This window comes from Typha latifolia, chromosome 1, assembly GCF_019914945.1.
Source record: "Typha latifolia isolate L0001 chromosome 1, TyphaL0001v2, whole genome shotgun sequence".
In the NCBI taxonomy this organism is placed as follows: Eukaryota; Viridiplantae; Streptophyta; class Magnoliopsida; order Poales; family Typhaceae; genus Typha; species Typha latifolia.
Genome location: NC_133086.1, coordinates 8,273,972 through 8,295,059, shown reverse-complemented (window position 1 = coordinate 8,295,059; position 21,088 = coordinate 8,273,972). Strand labels below are relative to the sequence as shown.

Here is a 21,088-nt window from a genome sequence, read left to right as displayed (position 1 = left end):
TATACTTCTATATACCGATAATTTTTGAGTTGATAAGAGGTTGATAATTTCTTTTGTAACGGTTACCATCTCTGTAAGTTTGAATGGAATAAGATCAAAAAAAAAAGAAGACAATAAAATAAAATAAAATTAGAATTAATGTTGGCTATTACATCTCTCCAATCATTGCAGAGAATCCGATTTCAAATTTGAAAAAAATAAAAACCAAGATTCTTATTATGAAAAGATATGGGCAAGGAATGGTCGTACGATCTCGTAGGTGCATGGAGACGAAACTGATTTGGTTCTTAGTAGTAGTGCATATTACCGGCCTCAGCCGGTAGGTGCTTGGCTTACCGGACCATCCGGTGGCAGGGGTTTAAGTGAAAGGTTTCGGGGGGGTTTTGGCTATCGCAAGCGAGAGGTAGGAGACAATATGAGAGAGATTAAATAGAAAAAGCTATCGAGGAGAAAAAAAAAATCGATTTTTCTTTGGGGGAAAAAGCGTGAATAAAGAAAAATTCGAATGTCGAATTCAGGTTGAGATTGCTGATTCGTGTGCCTTAGATCGTTCGAGTCGTAACCCGACTGGATATGTTTGGAGTTTTCGGGAATTCGAACATGTTGTTGATGTTTCGGTAGGAATTCTGAGGGTTTTGTTCCCGTTTTACTTTATAGATCTGCTCTTGAAGGTAATACGATCCAATTCCGCTCCATTTTGAGGCCCGAATCTGCTCCGAGCTCCACTTTTTTTGCTTATCTTTGTGTTGATGGAAGTCTAATTTCATACTGAGTTGGATCGCTATTTTCCAGATGGTGATTTCGGATGGGTTTTGGAGATCTGAATTTGGTTCAATTTTTCCCTAGTACTTGTTTTATCCCAGTAGTCGACAAAGGTTGTTGCATAGGGAACTGGGATCAATTCTTGTGGACTTTAGTTTGTTTTCTCTTGAATTTGTTGAATGGAAAGAAGATCCGATCTACTATGAAAGAATTGATCTAGGCTTCATAGACTTCCGGTTTCGGGTCTGCATGTGACATGATCCTTCCATAAATGCTTTCGTGGTGATTTAAAGCTTGTCTAAGTTAAAGATGGGGAAAAAAAATGTTATTTTCTCTCTGAGTGCATGAATGACTAGAAATTTGGGTAGATTCCTCAATCTACTGTAATTTTTTCTGGTATTAGTTAAAGGTGAGATCTTTTACCTGTTCCTTTCTACCTTCTGTTTTGTAGTCGTGTGTATAGATCTTCCAGTCTCTCCTTTCTTTCCTCGTGTATGTGTACGATGCGTTGGGTTTAAGGTTCTTTTTTCTTTTCTTTTTTCTTATGATACATTACACCTGGTCTTCTCCTTTCTTATAATTCCTTTGTTAAATATTCAATCGCCTTTTCTCTATTGCCCTAGGATTGCTGGATTTGTTGAATTAACGTAAGCAACCTTTTCTAGCTCATTGGTACTTTCTGTGATCTAAGTATTTTAGCTTCCTTTATTCTTTTGAATTTGAAAATAAACTTTTCTTGAGATTCATGGCCATAGTTGTGATCTAAAAGTTTATCACTTCATGAGTAACATCGAGTGATGTTTTCTGTTCTGCTTCTGTCAAGAGAAACTTGTTTTATCACTGAAGGCGCTACTCTGGCTGTCTTCTGTAGGTTGCAACACTATGCATAATTCGTTGACAAACCTATCTAGTAGAAGAGCTACGAGATTTCCATGATGCAGATTTCATTTTCAAGTTTGATACAGATGCAATGATCCTGTTCCTCAGTACTTGCTGAGCGTCATTTTGTTAGCTAGTATTCAAGATATGATGCTGCGGAAGAGAACAGATTATGGATTCTATGGCTACCAGGCCCCTTCAATACTACATCTCCCGCAGTCAGCTAAGGTTGTAAATACATGCTAATTTGAAATTTTAGTTAATTTTTATTATGCTTTCTTATTTTTCTTGGTCATAAAATTGGTATGACTTGTATTGTTCATCTTCAGGGTAAACGGTCGGTTAGAAGGAAGTCTGAGGACAATGATATGAGGGCATTTGATTTGCTTGCTGCAGTTGCAGGAAAGTTGTTAACCGAGGGAAGGAATTCTTCGAGTTTGGTTAATAGTACTGAAGCGCCTAATCTTACTAATCCAAAGACTGTAGAGAATTTTAATGAATTGAGGTCATCCGAGATTGAAGCTTTAGATCAGGTTAGCTGTAATGCGAATGCATTCAGTTCTAGAGGTATACATCAAGGACAGTTTAACAATCCTTCAGGAGAAGAAATGTGCACTCCAAAAGAAGCAGCCTCGGTACCTAATTCTTTATTTATGAAGTCAGATTCATTGGATAAGGAATTAATTACTAGTGTGATGAGGAATAAATTTGGATATTCACCTCACACAGTTTTGGAGAAGGGTTCAATAGGGACCTGCTGTTCTGTTCCTGTAGAATCAGCCAAGACTAAAGAAGAGGAAAGGAAGACACCACCCCAAGCTGGACTAAAAGTAACCAAAACAAAAACTGTAAAGAAATTTTCATATGTATGTAGATTGATGGATCCCATAGTATTGGACACAAAAACTTCTGCTTCTGTTAACTCAGATAACAATGCTGGAGTGCCTTTGTACAAGGATAGTGCTCCTTGTTCTAGTTCCTTTCCCAAGCATAGGGATAGAACAGAACTTGTTGTAGCTAGCGATGATGACGAAAACACTTGCTTCAAAACTAGCAACACCATTTCTACTAAAGCCTTTAGGCCACATTGCACAGGTGTTCGTAAGGTAAGGAAGATATCAACATCAAAGTTTCAGAAAGTGGCTCCAACTATGATGCGAAGAGGAGGGCCTTCCATCACAGGTATGAATACCATGATTTGAATTTTTTAACTTGACAAGTCACTGAGGAAAAGCCATTAGAAATCTTTATCTAAATTATTTTCATTGTGGCTCTTTAATAAGTATCAATGACTTGTAACAAGACCTCAGCAATTGAATTGGTTTATGTCATTGGATGTAGAAACAAAGCCTTCTTTCTGCAGAAATAGAATGCATTGCACATGCCAAAGGACTCACAGGACTATGTTCAAGAGGAGGAAGTTTTTCCAAAGTTTTCCATCACCCTTTGAAGGAGGGATGTCTAGTGAAACTGTATCAAATTTACCTGCAAAAAGAAGCGTCAAGGTGGAAGCAGGTTATTCATATGCAACTTCATACGAGCTAGATTTTACATCCAAGCCATTTATATCTTCAATGAGCTTCGTTTACTCTTCTTATACTATAGTTTTGAAACAGACCCATTTGATTATGCAGTAAATCAGTTGTCATCCTCCTTGACCAGTCAAAGACCATCATATGGATTGAAAGACTATCAGGGTATATTGGCTAACTAATGATGACTTCATAATATATGGCAGTTCATTTTGTTTTATCCTTAACATGGTGAGCTTCTAAAAGCTATCAATTTTTCCCCTTCCAGTAAAGCTAAGAATCAAGTCTTTCAAGGTACCAGAACTGTTTATTAAGATTCCTGAAACAGCTACTATTGGTTCATTGAAGGTATATAATTTTCTAACATATTTGGTTCCATCTTCTCTGTTATCTTAGTTAAATCTTTGGAAATAGCAAGATGTGTTTTCTTTCAATTATATCCATGCGCTTTTTTTATTAGCAATGAAGCCTCCTTGTCTAGATGAAGGCAATACTTTTATGTGTGAGTTCTTGGTAAGCAAGTTTGATCATATATTTGGAGCAATAGCCATACTACCAACTAGGAAACTACAAAATAACATATCATCTCACGGAAGATTAAACTTTTCTACATGTACGATATAGATATATTGATATGTTCCTGTTATAAAATTAATAATAGTTGGTTTAACTACTACCTTTGGCTAATTAACTTCTTTGCATCTTTTATCAGTAGAGAATCTTGACTAGATATTTTCAATACTGCAATGGTTTCTCTTGCAAGTCATTTCACTTTAGGAATAACTTTTTCTTTATTCTAAAATACAACTTATTATAGCATAACAGTTAAACATAATAATAATTCTATGATAGGATACAAATGTTATTCGTTAAAATTACATTTCATACCACACACTAATCCAATTACTAATTTACCCTTAGTATCTATGATCTATCCCATCAACATACTTTATATTTATGATAATTTTATAAAAAAAACACATTTTTTTACCTTTTTCTTTACTTTATATTACATCAAAAGTAATTATTACACTCTTATTTCATAATACAAGTGAACATAAGAATAATTAATTCTAAAGGAATATCTATTCTAGAATTGATTTTATTCCTAAAGTAAACAAGGCTTAATGTTATTAATATAGAATACTAGAATAACAAATTCTATCATGACTCAAATTCAAAATCATGATCAATGATGTATCTCAACAAAATTTGACATACACGAAGTCTTATTGTGTAATTCCTAAAATCCAAAATACAATATGGTGTTTGGTTCAAGTCCAAGCAAGTTTTGGGAATTTGGTTAGGGATAGCCATATTTAGTAACCAAACCGGCAAACAAGGCCTTGTAAGCCCGCAATAGCTTATTAAGCTTTTCTTTTATTTATTTTTTGAATAAAGTTTGCAATTGTTTATATGGTTGTTGTAAACCATAGCTTTATTGAGGACTTCTTAAGAAAGTATAAAAAAAATATAAAAAAACAAAGCTTAGTATGATGTTGCAGGCTTATAAACCCACAAGCATGCAACCATCTTACCAAACTATATTGAGGACTTCTTAAAAATAAATAAATAAATAAAGCCTAGTAAGCTATTATGGGCTTAGAGGCCTGCAATCATTTTGTCGAACCATATTGAGGACTTTTTTGGGGAAAGAGAAACAAAGCTTACTAAGCTTTGTAGGCTTAAAAACATACAAGCCCCATAACCTGCGGGCTTACAAGCTTGCACCCATAAAGACCGCACTAACTTTGTTTTCATATAAAAAAGACATTTTAAAGATATTTTTATACTTTATTTGGATTTTATATAATAATAATATTTTGGGACTAACATACTATAAAGTCAAATGACATTTTGATCTATTTATATAATATATCTTTAATTTTCCTTCAAAACTACTTTTTTTCACATCACATCAAAGGTAATAATGACATTTATAGCCTAGTTCACAAGTAGACACTCAATTTTCTTAGACTAGTTTAAGCTACTAAAATGAGGCTAAGAAATGAGTTTAGCTAGCCGCCTTCAATTGCTATACTCAATTTTTCCATGTCATATCCAAATGAAGCATAAAAGAACTAAAAATATATCAATAAATTTAGGTCAATTAATAATAAAAACTCCTAAGGTAAGAAAGAAATTTAGTAGTAGGCAAGCAATGCTTCCAAAATAACTTTAAAACAATCAATGTGACTAAAGAAAAAAAAAAAACCAAAGTCCTAAGCAAGGTTCCAAAAATTAGTATCAAGACTAAGATCGACTATTCGAAAAAATAATACATATCGGTCATATCAGCTGATCATATCAGATTGGACTACTTTTTAATTACATTAAATTTATAAATTTATTTAAAAATATAGGAATTTTTTAAAAATTTAGAAAAATAATAAGAAAATAATAATTACTTCCATATAAAACTTAAAAACTACAAAATGTACTAACTTATTAATAATTGGCATTTTTCTAATTTTTTATTTCTTCTCTCTGCCCTCTCTTTCTCTTTCTTCATCCTCTCTTACTATCGAGGCAATTTTTTCTGATTTTTTTTAATTTCTTCTCTCCCTTCTTTTTTCCTCTTTTTCTCTCTTACTATCGCAAAGCAAATTTTTTTAAATTTTTTTTCATTTCTCCCCCTCTCTTCTCTTTTTGTATCTCTCTTATCCAAGGTTCCTGGTATCGGGATCGGGATCAGTATCGGCCGTCCAGAAAAATAGTCGTATCGGTCGTATCGGCCGTATCGGCCGTTCGTCTCGGATCGAACTATTTTTTAATTATATAAAATTCTAAATATTATTTAAAAATGCAGAAAACTGTAGAAAAATTTAGAAAAAATGACAAAAAATAAGAAAATAAAAATTACTCACATATGAAGTCTAAAAACTTAAAAAATATATTAACTTACTCAAAATTTAAAACTTTGATGAATACCAAGCTGGTTTTTGTAAATTTTTATAGTCTTCATCATCATAATCACCATAAGTTTGTAAATATTGATGTCTGGGATCTGATGCTCCAAAAAGTGATTCCATCATACTAGTCATATTGGATGGATCTTATTGTGTGACTTGCGTCTGAGTAGGATAATAACCAGCATTTGGATCTTATGTTTGAGAATACTAAGGATACTGAGGATAATAACTAGCATATGAATTTTGTGATGACTCCAAACAATAAATACTCGATGTACCATAATCATAAGAAGCAACATTCTCATGACAACGCCGTTGATATGTATATACATCCCTAGTTTCTCTATCTTCAATCATTATGCCTTCTTGATTTTTCTCAATAAATGTAGATGAAACGATCTCACCATCATATCATCAGGATTATGAATAGTACTGGTAGGTATATTATCTCTCGCTGCTGAACAACTCGTACTAGCATCTGCCCTCGTCGTGATCTCTCCCAATATCTCATCTAATCATGGGTTATCTCTGTCATCTAATAACCTGTCTTCTATTTTTCTAATCTATAGAGTCAAGGGGTCTTCTTCATCAAAAACATGATTTAAATCAATCAATTGTTCATTTTCTGCCTTTTTTCTTAAATTTCTCTCCCTCAATCTCATATTATAATAACAAAAAATTAATTTCTTCAATCTTTCCATTATCAATCGGTTGCGTGTTTTTGTGTGGATTAAAGAGAAAGTAGTTCAATTTTTTTTACACTGTGATGAAGACACGGTTTGACTTAAAATCTTTTTTGCTATTGGCGTCAAATTTGGTGCCTCCTCCCATCCATAGATAGACTACCATTCAGCTGAAGTGTTATGAGATATAGCTGCAGCAACTTTAGCAGTACTGAATTGCCCAGCTCTCAATCTATATCTCTCCATCTGAAATCAGAAATATATTATTAGCTTATTGCATACTGATTATATTGAAAGTTAAAATTTAAAACAAATAATAATAAAATTATTTAATTGAATCATAACTCACTTCTTTATCGTAAAAGATTTGTTTATGAATATCGGACTCAAGCTTGCTCATTACTTTCCTAACCCCCAACAAGACTTCACTATCATTATTAACATTTTAAGAGAATTGAAATCTTGGATTAAGAAAATACCCTATAAAAATTTAAAATTTATAAGCATTCAAATTTTTAAATATTCATAAATAAAAGTAAATTAGTAAATTAAAACTTAAAACTTAAAAGCATGCCTATCAACAACGTGTATATCTCTATGTAGTTATTTGTTCCATCTAAAATCAATCATCTTCCACCACTTTCTATAAGTTTGGCTCACATTTTTTTATTAATTCTTTTGCTATGTCCATTGCTTCATATAAGAAACCCATCTCAGACTTGTCATCACTGTCTACAAGTCTTAATACTTTGATAAGAGGCTCAAATACTGCGGTGGCAATTGTAATATTATCCCAAAATGCATTTTCAAGAGTCATATTTTTCAAAGTTTCACCTAAAGATTTATATTTAGGTTTCATATTCTTAATTTTTATAGACCACTCCTGTGATGTAACAATTCGCATAATATCATCCTTGTAGCGCATGATGTTCTCCAAGGCTAAAAAGTGAGTAGCAAATCTAGTGACGACGGGTCTAATGATCTCCCTACCATCAATCATCTGCCTGAGTAAATTAAGAACCCAACCATGGTTATATATAAAATTTGTTAACCTCTGACATTCACGTATGACCATATCAATTTCAGGCTCTTTTGTAATATCCTCTAACATTAGATCAATACAATGTGCAACACATGACGTTTAATATAAATGAGGTCTTTTTATCGTCAGTAAATTTCCAGCAGCTTTATAATTTGCCCCATTATCAGTAACCACTTAGACTACTCTTTTTTTACCGATTTCTTGTACCACCTCATCCATCAATTGACAAATATAATTTGTATTTTTAAAATGAGCAGTAGCATCCACAGACTTCAAAAATATTGTTCCCATGCCAGAGTACATTAAGAAATTAATTATATTTCTTCTGTTTTTTGTACTTCACCTATCACACATCAGTGTACAATCAAATTCATCCCAATACCGTTTAAATGTCTCGATGTAAGTATGAAGTTTATCTACCTCTGAGTCAAGATATTTAGTAGCAATATCATTTGAACTAGGAGGCGAAACACGAGGCCCTACTGATTGTATAGTATCCACCATAGTGTGATAGTAAGGAATATCAGCTACATTGAAAAGAATATGGTTGTAGAAGAAAAATTTAGAGATAGCCCTATCAATGTGTTTCTTTGCATTTTTAATTCTTTTGAGAGCTATCTTGATGGAAGTCTGTGTACGACCTCTTTTTTCTGAAGATATGTATCCATTGGTCCAATATTTTCAGACTCTGCTGTAACACCAGGAGTCCTATGGGTAGAACTGCTGCCCTCATATTTTCTCTATCTCCTCGTTTATTAACTGATTTAGATCTCTGAAAGTTATCACCAGTGCTTCTTCTCATCTCTTCCTCTTCTCTATGCATATTTCTGCTCTCTTTCATTGCCCTCCTTATTGGTCTCTCCTCCTCATCCTCCTCACTTTGCTCACTGCTATCATCAATGTGTACAAGATTATGCATCAATTCTTCACGAATCATTGACTCTCTTTGTTCTACAGATTGTTTATCCTTCTTTTTACCAATTAAATGAGCCAACATCTGTTTTCTAACTTCCAAGGGCACTTAAGTGCAAGCTGCTACATTTCATTATCTTCTAGCTAAATATTCTTTCAAACGGCTGATACTACCACTCATTTCCTTTCCGCACCAGCTGCATTTAACATGTCTTTTATCTTGCCCAATAGTGCTGCAATGTTGCCATCCAATGTCGGTATCATATGACTTCTCTTTTGGAGCCATTGATATTTTAACTCTGCAACTAAAAAACATAAACAAAAGTCAAAATAAAATATAAAATAATTTAAAATTTATGAGATATAACTGCATAAGCAGCATCAGCTGCAACAACCTGCAGCAGGTGCGCGGCAGCACCTGCTGCAGGTGCAGCTGTTGCACAATGAAAAAAAAAATTAAAAACTTGAAAAAAAACTTACTCAAGGTCACCGGAGATTGAGGTCGTCGAATCTTCGTTGGAGAACGTCGTCGGAGGTCGAGGTCACTGGAGATCTACTCAGTCGCCGATGAGAAAGAGACCCGTGAGAAAGAGAGAAAGAAAGAAAAGAGAAAAAGAAAGAAAAGAGAGAGAGAAAAGGGAAAGAGAGGCAGGTGGGGGGTGGGGACATCAATTATTGATGTCCCCCGGGTTGGATCTGACTCGTTCCCACCAGTTTTGGCCGAAATGGCCAAAACCCTAGCCGAAACCAGTTCGACTGGGATCGGGATCGACCGAAATTGGAAACCATGCTCTTATCCTCCCTCTCTCTCACTCTCCACTGATGGAGGAAGAGAGTGGATTAAAGTAAGAGAGGAAAAAAAGAGAGAGAGGGAAAGGTTATAAAGAGAGTAGTAAGGGGGCTCGTCGAAGTCTAAGAGTAGAGAGAGAAAGAAAGAAAGATGGGTCGTCGAAAAGAGAGAAGAAAGGAAAACAAAAAAATTAAACAAATACTAACCCAAGGTTGCCGGAAGTCAAGATCACTGGGAACTACGTCATGTGCCGCGGGCTTGGAAGGAGAGAAGCAAAGAATGAGAGAGGGGGGAAAGAGAGAGAGAGAGAGAAATGAGAGAGAGATGTGGAGAACTTAATTGATACAAGTCAAATATGGGTTAGATCTGACTGGTATCAATAGAAAATATCTAAATCGAGTAGGATCGATTGATACGGTCGATCCCGACTCAATACAGATCGAATATTGGTTGATCCAACTCGAGATCAGCTATGGCTGATCTGTGGTCCTAAGCGGAGGTAAGGAGTCTCGGTGCGCCATATTTATTCGCCATGCCAATTATCATTTGAAAATGTTAAAAGAGTTTTATCAGCTAACAACGTTAGCTCAGTGAGTAAATATACTCTGTGTAGACATAATAATAAGTGAAAATCATAATTTGTAAAGCATGATTTAAAACTCAAAGTTCAACAATTTATAATATATGGATAATATCTTACATAAAACCAAACATGCTCATAACATGAATAATTAAGGACGAGTAATAATAATGTGAGTAACAAACTGATAACATGCTTAAACTTTATTATGCAAAACCTGTCAGTCTCTACAAAATCCTATATTTCTCTTCTTGAGTTGTGCTTATGGATCTACATTAATGAGAGGTCACCCCTTGAGATGGCACTCAATTTTTTTCTTTGTAGCCAATTCAGTTAGGGTCACTAGAGAGTGTTACTAAGTGACATATACATCTTATCCTTTTTCTCCAATCAGTGAAAGAAATTAGAGTCACCACAAGGTGTTTAATCCAGTTTGAGATTGTTTTCTAACCTTGTTAAAATTACCGAAATAGGAGACATGTAGTGATCCAGAATAGTACTACGTTTCTTAGATTTGAAGGTAGACTTAAGTCACGACAGGGAGTCTTTCAATCTAACATAAGATTGTTCTCAAAGTCATACTTAATCCGTAACTAAGGTTGCGCTAGATAAAAATGATCAATATACTTGAAGTTTGCTCTACATGAAGAATACTAATGCATGAATCATGATAGCTTATGACATAATAGAATACAAATCACAAGATCACGGATCTTTATGGAGGATCTTGTGAGATTTATATAGATTACAAGAGTCCCAAATACATCTTCACTTAGAAGGAGCTCAATTTGAGGCAATATTAGTGGCTAGAGCTGATCAAAGACTATTATGTTAGTATTAATTATCAGCCAGAAAAAGCAAATGTGGTGGCAAATGCTCTGAGCGGAAATCATTAAAAAGGACGCCTAGCAGCACTCATTTGTCAGCAATGCATCATAAAGGACTTCAGATGCTTAGAGATCAAGGTGACACCACATCAGGGAGGAGCTTTATGCAGTCAGTTGGTAGTCAAACATATACTTGTTGGTCGTATCCGGACTGCTCAATAGAAGGCCAGTCATCTCAAGAAAGTTATGGAAGAATTGGAGAAAGGAGAAACCCTTGGTTACTCAAGAAGATATAAGTATATAACAGGTTGCTCAAGTATCCAACGAGTGATGTGATGCACCTCTTTACCCAACTTAAAGCATCTTCAAGAGTTTTGGAGCTCGATTAAAGATGCTTTTAGGGCTTAGGTTTTTCCCTTTAGTCGGATTAGTTGTTTTAGCGTCATTTTAGAAGGCATTGTTTTTCTTCTACTTAACTTCTTTCTTACCTCGAGGGTTTTTATTGTTAATTGACTTGGAGTTATTGATATATATTTAGTTCTTTTATATTTTGGATTTTGAGAATTAAATATTAAGATTTCGTGTATCTTAAGTTCCATTAAGATACATCATATATGGCCAATTATGATTCCGAATTTTGGTTGTGACAAATTCAACAGCTTAGTTTGAATTTGAATTCTCGGTACAAATGTTTAATCATATACTTGGAACGTTAGCCATAGTATCATAGTAGCATATAAGCCCCTCACTTATAAAAGGTTATCCATGTTTCCCATCTAATAGCTTAACTTTGATAGTGTACCTATAATTGTTTTGCAGAGGACAGTCATGGAAGCTGTGACTTCTATACTTGGACGGGGTTTGCATGTTGGTGTAATTCTCCAAGGAAAGAAAGTTAAAGATGATAACAAAACTCTCCAGCAAGCTGGGATTTCTTTTGGTGATAAACTGGACAACTTGGGCTTTATATTGGAGCCAGATTCTACCCAAGTCCCACCGCAGCTCACAGTACCAGAAGATAGCCATGTCCTTGATTCTGCTGATGTCACTGTACAACCACTAAGGTAATGAAAACTCAGCCATCTTTGAAATCAATGGTAGAATTCTGCCAATAATGTGAACTTCCTTTAAAGTTTATTTGAATTTCAGATATTCTTGTGTATGATTAATATGTGCTAATAAAATCAGCAAGCTTTGTTCAACAAGTTCAACTAATAAAATTCGAAAAGTAATTTTGGTCACTAATTTTCTGATATATCCCTTATTTGATAACTGCAATTTTGATGAAGGAAATATGTGTCAGTCAAAGCAAATTGTACCATTTTCTCTTGTAATACCTTTAGAAAATTCTTATCTAACTCTGTGAATGCCTCATGTAAGTTTTTATTTTTCAGATCCCAACCTGCGAAATTCTCTCTGGATCATGGGGCTGCTAATGCAACCCAGTGTCTTACGCTAACATCTCTAGCAAACTCCCTTGAAAGCAATCATGCTTCCATTCATTCCCCTGTTGATGGATTATCACTGGATAAATCGTCAGCAAACTCTCAAGCTCTTGTTGCCATTCCACCAACATATGTTGACCCATTGGCTGTACTTCCGCTGCGTAAATCAAGTAAGCCTCAAATTGTGCAGCGTCGGATTAGGCGGCCCTTCTCTGTTCCTGAAGTGGAAGCACTGGTCCAGGCAGTGGAAAAGCTCGGAACTGGAAGGTCTTTGTTGATTGCTTCTCTTTCAATTGACCCATGATCACTGCACATCATCTGTTTTCTAATCATGTTCTTGGGTTTATTTCTTCAGGTGGCGAGATGTCAAACATCAGTCATTTGATGATGCAAAGCACCGCACTTACGTTGATCTTAAGGTAATATTTTAGTACAGGTTTCATTTACTTTACGTCTAGTTGGTATCCGGCCAAAATCAAATCATAGTGCTTAACATATCCTTAATAGAATGAGTCATTGTTATCACTTGATTCACTTCTATCTTCTTACCTACTTGGGGCAGCTATCTTGCTGTTTCCTACTATTTTGCCTGGTCGTCCAACAAAATTGAAGTCTAGGCTTTTATGTGCTTTTATGTATTTTGCTCCCTTTTAACTTAGAGAGCTATCTTGTAAACCACACATGTGAGTAAGGTGCAGAATATCCATCTTTTTCCCGTTCCGGTAAGCCTCATCATCTTGACAGTTTGGTGCCTCCATATGCATATGATTTGCTATTTCTCATACAGAGCAAGAGGTCTACGAGTCTATCTAAGTTCGTTCATGAATAACAGCACCTATACAGGTAGGACTGCATTTATAGGATGGTCAAGTTCAACATTTTCGAACCATTAGGATGGCAATCTTCTCTAATTCTCGTAGCATCTTTTGAAGTGAGACTAACCTTCTTGTCTTTTTAATTGAGAGTGCAGGACAAATGGAAGACATTAGTACACACTGCCAGGATTTCCCCTCAACAGAGGAGGGGAGAGCCAGTTCCCCAGGAGCTGCTTGACCGGGTGCTCTCGGCCGACAACTTCTGGTCCCAGCAACAATCAGAGCTTCAGGAAGAAAAACCTGCGACGGGACTTGCCTGCATATATAATCCAATCTCCTGTTCTGCAACTGAGGAGGAGATAGACCCATAATACAATTGATCCTTGTGAAAGGTTAAAAAGGAATTGACCAACTTGTGTACATATCTGTACATATGTATACTCTTCTCGTCATTCACCCTTACTAATAATTTGGGTCAGGGTTCTTCGTTGCGAATTACATAATAAGAGGATATCTTTGGCACCTGTATATGATTGTGATGTCTTATAAGGTTATTCTCAGGTTGTATATAATCCTTTGCAGTGGTCACACTTTTTTTGTGTTGTAACTTTATTGATGTTGTATTTTATGTAACCTCTGATTGATGAACATATATCAGATTAGTTACAGCTACATGTTGAAAATTATGGCCTGAAAGCTTTAATGTAAAAGAAGAATCTGTGGCACATTTATTAGATGCCCGTTCTCTCAGAAAATCTGTCAGCTTGCTTAAACTGGTCTTAACTGCTTATTTTTTATTTGAAGCAGATGACCAAGGAGGAAAAAAAATTGGTGGTAGGTGTTTATGGCAACCATGGTGTGGTGTATTTGGTTGGAATGGAATAGGAGCATATTTCAAAACAATAGTTAGGACCGGAAAGTAGTGACTTTTGGTATTAAAGCGTTATTTCTTTACTGGACAGGTATTCAGTAAGAGGATAAGAGAGGAAAGAAGGTGGTGTATGAACAAAAAGGATGTTTGCTTGACTTGTAGTTTGTAATGGAAGTTTATTTTGGTTTGTATTTTGCCTGTTGAAATATTTGTATTGGTTGCTGCTGAAAATGTTTAGGTGTGTGGATATGATGTTAGTTTTGTTGTCTTTTATAGTAGGGTGTTCTGCCGGATGTAACTATGGTTTGCAAGCTATATGCTGTCTGGAATATTTTGGTTGTAGGAGGCTTTTGACAGGGAGGTTTATAGGGTGTTTTGTTTTAATGTAGCTGTGAAAATATAGATCTCAGACTTGCAAGTTGGGGTAATTAAGGGGTAATTAAGTTTAAAACAAGTCTTTTTGTAGAAAAAGAGAAAGAAAAAGAAAATCTATCTTATGCTTGGTAAAAGATTTGGCGGATCTAAATAAGATTTTAAGATGGGATGGGATTTGTTGACCTTTATACAGTCCCCCTCATTGATCTTGCTCACATCAGAACTTTTTCTATTTTTAAAAGTTGGTCAAAATCTAGAAAGCTAGATATGGCTGAACAAATAGTTACTCTCCCTAGGTACTTAAGGATATTAAGTTGTTTAGTTTAGACTTTAAATTGACCTAACGGCCGAGCCATAATCCCAGCTAAATTCACATCAATCACTAAATAATTTTTTATACGGAAACAAAAGAATACAAAAGAAAAGATCAACCTTAGCGGGTTACCGGATCCAGATCCGTTACAGCAAACCTTTTAGGACAAATGAAACGGACAACGTCGACAATACCAGATTCCAGCACGTCCTTGACTCCTTGTCCCTGACAACATGACACACGTTCTAAATTCCCTCTTCGGCTCTGCTTAAATTCCCCCCTCCGCTTCTAAATTTAGTCCCTCCCCCTCTCCCCTCTCCCCTCCTCCCTCCCTCCCCTCCTCTCCCGGTTACTAATTTCCAAACCTTTCTGGGGCTCTTCCACAAATTATCGCTACTTTTTATTTCTTTTTTCTTTTCTTTTCGGGGGAGAGGGGAAGGGGGAAGAAGGAGATCAAGCAAATGGGAGGGGATAACACCACCATTTACCCCCTCGACACCCACTACCGTGAGGGTTCCGACCGGGTTCTGCCCTCTCCGGATGCGGCGTCGTACCGCCCGTTCCGGCAGTGGTTCCCGTGGCTCGTTCCGGCATTCGTCGTCGCCAATGTCGCCGTCTTCATCGCCACCATGTACGTCAACAACTGCCCCGGGAACAGCGGCTCTGGCGCGTCGAAATGCGTGTTCCGATCGGTTCTCGGGAGGTTCTCGTTCGAGCCCTTCAAGGAGAATCCCCTGCTTGGGCCGTCTTCCGCCACGTACCGATCCTAACGTTTCACTCGAAACTCAAATTTCTTGCTTTTTAATGAGAATGGTGTGATTCGTGGTTTCGAAGTTTAAATTCCGTGTGATTGATGTGCAAAATGAGATTTTGATGTGTTTGTGATTAGTTTCCATCTATCATGAAATAGATTATTATATTCCCAATGATATTCTATGTATTCTGTAAAAAAAAAGGAAAATTGAGTTACCTGCTTACTTATGATTGGTTCTATGCCAGAAATTTTGATCACATATTGCAAAATGCCACTTGTTCTTGTTTGGATCCTCTGTGGGTGTGGGTTGTGGATTGTCACAAATACAACTTAATCATTTTGGACAGCATAGCTTATTCAAAAGATTCTGATTTATTCATCGTTACATTATCCAAATTTTTGCCATCTGTGGCGCATAGATAATTTCTTTAGTTCCATAATTCCCCTTGCAAATATGTATCAGATCATATTCACTACTTAATTTATTTTACCCATCCTCCAACTTCTCAACATCCAAAAAGAACTTTGTGAGGTTATCTGGAAATGTTACAGATTGTTTATGTATTCCTCTTAGTTGCATGAAATTAGACCAAATCTAACCATGAATTCCTCTAGTTGCATGAAATTAGTCCAAATCATTCTGTTAAATATTTCTTTTTCCCTTCTACTCGTTAGATATATATGAGTGTGCTTCTTGTATATTCTGTTTTTACCCTTAGAAACTATTAATTGGTGCACACAACTAGTCAAAAATGCCATAACTACTTAGAATAGTTTTTATCATATTTAGCAGAAGTCTGGTTCATTTTCCATGGTCCGACAACTGATATTGACATCTAGGTCTGAAAAATGTATCGAATGTAATATTTCTTATGAGGTCCTATCTGTTTCTGATGATCTTGGTGAAGGTTGTCTGCCCTCTCTGAAAACCTACAAGGAATGCATTTTTTCCTCCACCATGTTCTACAAGATTTTTTAACTGCCATAAAATATTATTTTAGACTCGAGTTCCTTTTATTCAAAAGATATTATTGCTACTGTTTTCCAATCCATATCACATGACTAAGTATCAAATGGTCATATTAGTTGACTTTATCTATTCTCTGTGATGTATTGTTCGCTTGTACACAATCATGTGAATCTGAAAAATCTAGGTATTGGCGCTTCTATACATTGTTTTCTCCTCTGACACCAGACGTTTCTTAATATGGTTCTTGTGCATTTTGTAAGTGGAGAAATTTCAAAAAATCCTGTTTTTTTATAATTAGTACAGATGATAAGAGGATACAAACTAATACTCTTGTCTTGATCTATCAGGCTATTGAAGATGGGAGCTCTAGAAGCGATGAGAGTTGTTCATGAGCAGCAAAGCTGGCGCCTCATCACATGCATTTGGTTACATGCAGGTGTCATCCATATATTTGCCAATATGTTAAGCCTCCTGTTAATTGGAATTCGACTTGAACAGGAGTTTGGATTTGGTAAGCAACAAATCATGTTTTGCTGGTAGCCCTTCATTACATTGAAGTCCTCTTTACGTTATTGCATGATTCCTCTCTTTGAATCAACTGGATAGCTTGATACAGAAACAGGCAATCCAAATGTTTACTTTTGGTGTATAACATCTGTAGTTTTATAAATAAATAAAAAAAATACTTCTGTAAGGAGTCCCTTGTTTGAACTGCTTTCACAGTACAGATGAGGTTTGGTTGCTGAGAAGAAAGCTTGATGCAAATTTTGAGTGCCCCTTTAAATTACTTGACCAGTTTTCACTGTACTATAACATTAATGATGCTTACTGTAAGCTGCTGGGAAACAAGTTGAGTTATCAACACAGAGGTGATGGGTTTATGGAGGAGGCAGGACATTGACCAATTATGTTGTACCTGGCTTTATTTTTTTTCAATAGTTCAAAAAATAACACCTCCTAAATTATAGTGCATTATCACTTATTGCCCCTAAACATTCTTTGGTTACAGCTAAATTCCTTGAATTTTAATTCATCATTGGTTAATTTGGCTGAAAAGGTCATGTGATTGGCACATGATCTGAGTGTTTGCTCTTGTCAACTAAATTGCCCTTACTAGAAAGTCTACCCTCCCCCCGCTTGGCATGTAACAGATCTCCTATCTTATCACTATGAATTTTGCTTTGTTCCGTACATCCTGTATTTCGTTTCTAGCTTTAACTAATATGGTCTTCTGCTAGTTTTAGTATGAAGTTCCCTATGTTCTTAACCATTCCCTATTTCTTTCATTGGTATGTATACATTGTCAAATACTCAAACATGCTGATCGCTGTTCTATCCTCAAGCTTTTCAGAGATATCTCTAGTTTGATCACCTGGAGAATGGGCCATCACACTTGCAAGGAGCCAGTTTCCATCAATTTCCCTCCAAGTTGCAGTTTTATGATGGAATAATTCACTGAAGAATAATTTGTACTAGATCTCCTCTCTTGCCTTGCTTTTTATGAGTTTTAAGTCTACCTCATATACATCATTCCAAGCTTCCATAGTTTCAATGCATTCATCCCATAGTCCATGGAACTTAGCCTCCCTTGTACTCCACCGGACCACCACACAGGCAATTGTCTAGCCAAGGTGCTGACTGTAGGGAAGTTCATCAACACCCTATATGCAACAATCTTCCTGCTATTGTTTAAATTTCAAGTTCTACCAGTTCCTTGGATCTCTGTTTTCTGTAGCTCCATAGTCAATAAATAGTGGTCTTCTATCGAACTTGACTGTAAATTGCAACGATTAATTTTGATTTCAAATCCTTCCCCTGATTTTAGTTATCAAGATATTTTGTTGACATTAGAAGTTTCTACAGTATTACCCTTACTCTGGGAATTCTCTCATTTCTGTTTGTAGTGGCTGCAAGGAGAGAAATGAGCTCAACGTTTCTACATAACGAAAGAATTAGAGAAAATATTTTTGCAAGCATTTACATTGTTTATGACTTTTTTATGCAAGATTTCTGCACCACTCTCAAGAAAATATCAGACTTCCTCTCTTGCTCTTCACTTAAATCTTCTTACATGCTAAAATGAAATCATGTTGGACGAGCTTCTGTCATCTGAGAACTTTTTAACATTATTTTTGTATCATTTCTAGCAGAAGAAAAGATTTTTCTTTATTTTGGTCATTGCAATTGCATCTATAATAGTTTCCTGATGTCTTAAACTTATGTTGATGGTTTCCTAGGGGACATGATTAGTTTTATAATTGCTCATGATTTCTTAAAGTGTATGAAGGTGGGCTCTTGACTCCCTAAGCTAAATTAAGGGTCACAAATGGTCATGGTTTTATTCATTTATCCTTGATGGTGGGTTGGGTGGTTTCTTATAGTAGACCATGCATAGTTATTTACTCATTTCCATTTGTGCATAGTTACATACCCTGATGCTTCCGAGTTAATTTCAAATTTAGTTGAATTGTTTATGTTCTGGTTCACCATGTCCCAAGTGCTAAATTATATCTATATATATTGAGAACTAAAAAGTTTTGTTTTTCCTTTTCACAGTGAGAATAGGCATACTATATATCATTTCTGGACTTGGCGGGACCTTGTTATCAGCTCTATCTATGCAATCGAGTATCTCTGTTGGTGCTTCAGGTGCTCTTTTTGGATTACTGGGATCCATGCTTTCAGAGCTAATAACAAACTGGACGATCTATGAGAACAAGGTATCCTAAGCCTTTTGGCATTTGCATAAAGCTGTTCATGAACATCCTGTTTACAACTCTGCATTTATCATACCCACATCTGATGCTTTCTTTTGAATGTCAGTTTGCAGCCTTGTTGACCCTTGTCGTCATCATTGCGATTAACTTAGCAGTTGGGATACTTCCACATGTAGATAATTTTGCTCATGTTGGAGGATTCATCACAGGTTTTCTTCTTGGATTCATGATTCTGATCCGCCCTCAGTTTGGATGGATCAGCCAAAGGAATGCTCCTCTTGGATATTTTACTGGTTCAACTAAACAGAAGTACAAGATTTACCAATATATACTGTGGGTGCTTGCTGCCATCTCGTTAGCTCTTTGGTAAGTTAGAATTCTGCCAATAGCCTTAATATCTTGTTGTCATCCTTGCATCTATATGATTTTATTTGTTCTAATTAAATCTCAAATCTGCCAGGTTCACACTGGGCTTTTATTTACTCTTTAAAGGGGTCAATGCAATTAAGCATTGTCCATGGTGCCATTATTTGAGATGTATTCCTACTTCAAAATGGAGCTGCAAAATGCAAGCAAGGCCTTGCATAGTAAGCTTCTTTTCCCTAAGAGGATAACTACTAGGGTTCTTATTCATTTGGTCAATTTGTTTTTATAAATTTTCCTTCTTGCCCTAAGTTTCAATACTGTCCTACTTATTGATTGGCTTTCATTGATCAGGACCTCACTAAGATTTCGATCTCTCAAACATCCTATTATCATTTAATAATCCAAGATGTTTTATCGAGATCATACCAAAATTATTGACCTCTGGTTTAATCTCCAGTCCTCAGTTCATATTAAAACCGATAAATCTATATATTCATGCATGTACATATTTGTTGATATACTTATAGTCATATACTTATCCTTGCAGACTTCGCAAAATGGGGACCAAATAAAATTGACATGCCAAGACAGTGGAAGATTTCAAATGTTATGGCTATCTAATACTACTGAAACTGTTTATGAACTATGCCTCAAGTTATGCAGTTCATAGCAGGACACTCCATATTTCTACTAAATAGCCTATTTAATATGTGAATGCGAGAGAATCATGTAAGCTTACTTGGCATTTACATGTATGCCTTTTAATGTGCAATTTGTTGTCTTTTTTTTTTGAAAAAAAAATTGTGCAATTTGTCTTCTTGTGGCAGAATCATGTAAACTTAAATTCTCAACCCTATATGATTAGATCCTCCAAGATGGCACCTTTACATTATGAATTTGCTATGGTTTGATCAAACCATTGCACATATGTTAATTAATGTTCTCTTTTTCTTTCAATCACTTGAAGAGCTCTTCCAGTCAAATATAGTATCTGCAAATAACATCCAAGATCGAAAAATGCAATTTAATCAATGTATCTATGATTTTTTTTTTTTTTGGTTGGATTGATGATTTTGGGTATTAGCGACTTAGCGTGAAGGTGCTCTACTTCAAGGAGTGTATGTGTGATCCAGGTCTTATGAACATTGGTTTGGCAATTTAGTTTTTTAAATTAATCTTGAGCCGGTTGGCAATTTATTAATAGGTTATGAACATCTTGTTGCTTATGAATGCTACTGATGTTTCACGTAAATTGATTCTATGTTTACATACAGTTCCAAATTTTTTAGGAATTTAATGGAGTAGAAACATCAAAGGCACGGTAAGTTTCTCTCTACATCTCACTAGACCATAAAATGGTTAGTGTCATTAGAGTTAGTATAATAGTATTGACACCCCCACCTATTTAATGGTATCACATAGCCAATGGATTGTGCTCAAATAGTTAAAAGAAAAAAAAAGGCTTATGTTATTTTAGTATTTCCTAGATCATGAGATAACATTAAGTTTCCACCTCTCTCTCTCTCTAAAAAAAAAAAAAAAA

The 21,088-nt window shown here is 35.6% G+C and overlaps 2 protein-coding genes across 10 annotated transcripts; both read left to right on the top strand.

Annotated features, from left to right (window-relative positions):
* The first annotated feature begins 388 nt into the window (after positions 1-388).
* Positions 389-13,934, top strand: LOC140789765 (telomere-binding protein 1-like). 9 transcript variants are annotated; one of them, XM_073139645.1, is made up of 10 exons: positions 389-617; positions 1,634-1,869; positions 1,971-2,823; positions 2,983-3,156; positions 3,276-3,338; positions 3,442-3,521; positions 11,739-11,983; positions 12,314-12,631; positions 12,720-12,783; positions 13,335-13,934. In XM_073139645.1, exons 2-10 carry the CDS (start codon positions 1,789-1,791, stop codon positions 13,548-13,550), a joined length of 2,094 nt encoding a protein of 697 aa, XP_072995746.1. In that variant the 5' UTR covers positions 389-617; positions 1,634-1,788; the 3' UTR covers positions 13,551-13,934. The 9 variants fall into 9 exon arrangements, with proteins under 9 accessions (XP_072995746.1, XP_072995713.1, XP_072995752.1 ...); XM_073139612.1 differs by having other exon boundaries at positions 3,258-3,338; XM_073139651.1 differs by having other exon boundaries at positions 390-518.
* Positions 13,935-14,959: 1,025 nt separating this feature from the next.
* Positions 14,960-20,437, top strand: LOC140781559 (RHOMBOID-like protein 2). The gene is made up of 6 exons (XM_073127589.1): positions 14,960-15,495; positions 16,810-16,973; positions 19,019-19,182; positions 19,286-19,545; positions 19,640-19,766; positions 20,093-20,437. The coding sequence occupies exons 1-6, from the start codon at positions 15,200-15,202 to the stop codon at positions 20,213-20,215; spliced, it is 1,134 nt and encodes a 377-aa protein (XP_072983690.1). The 5' UTR covers positions 14,960-15,199; the 3' UTR covers positions 20,216-20,437.
* The last annotated feature ends 651 nt before the right edge of the window (positions 20,438-21,088 follow it).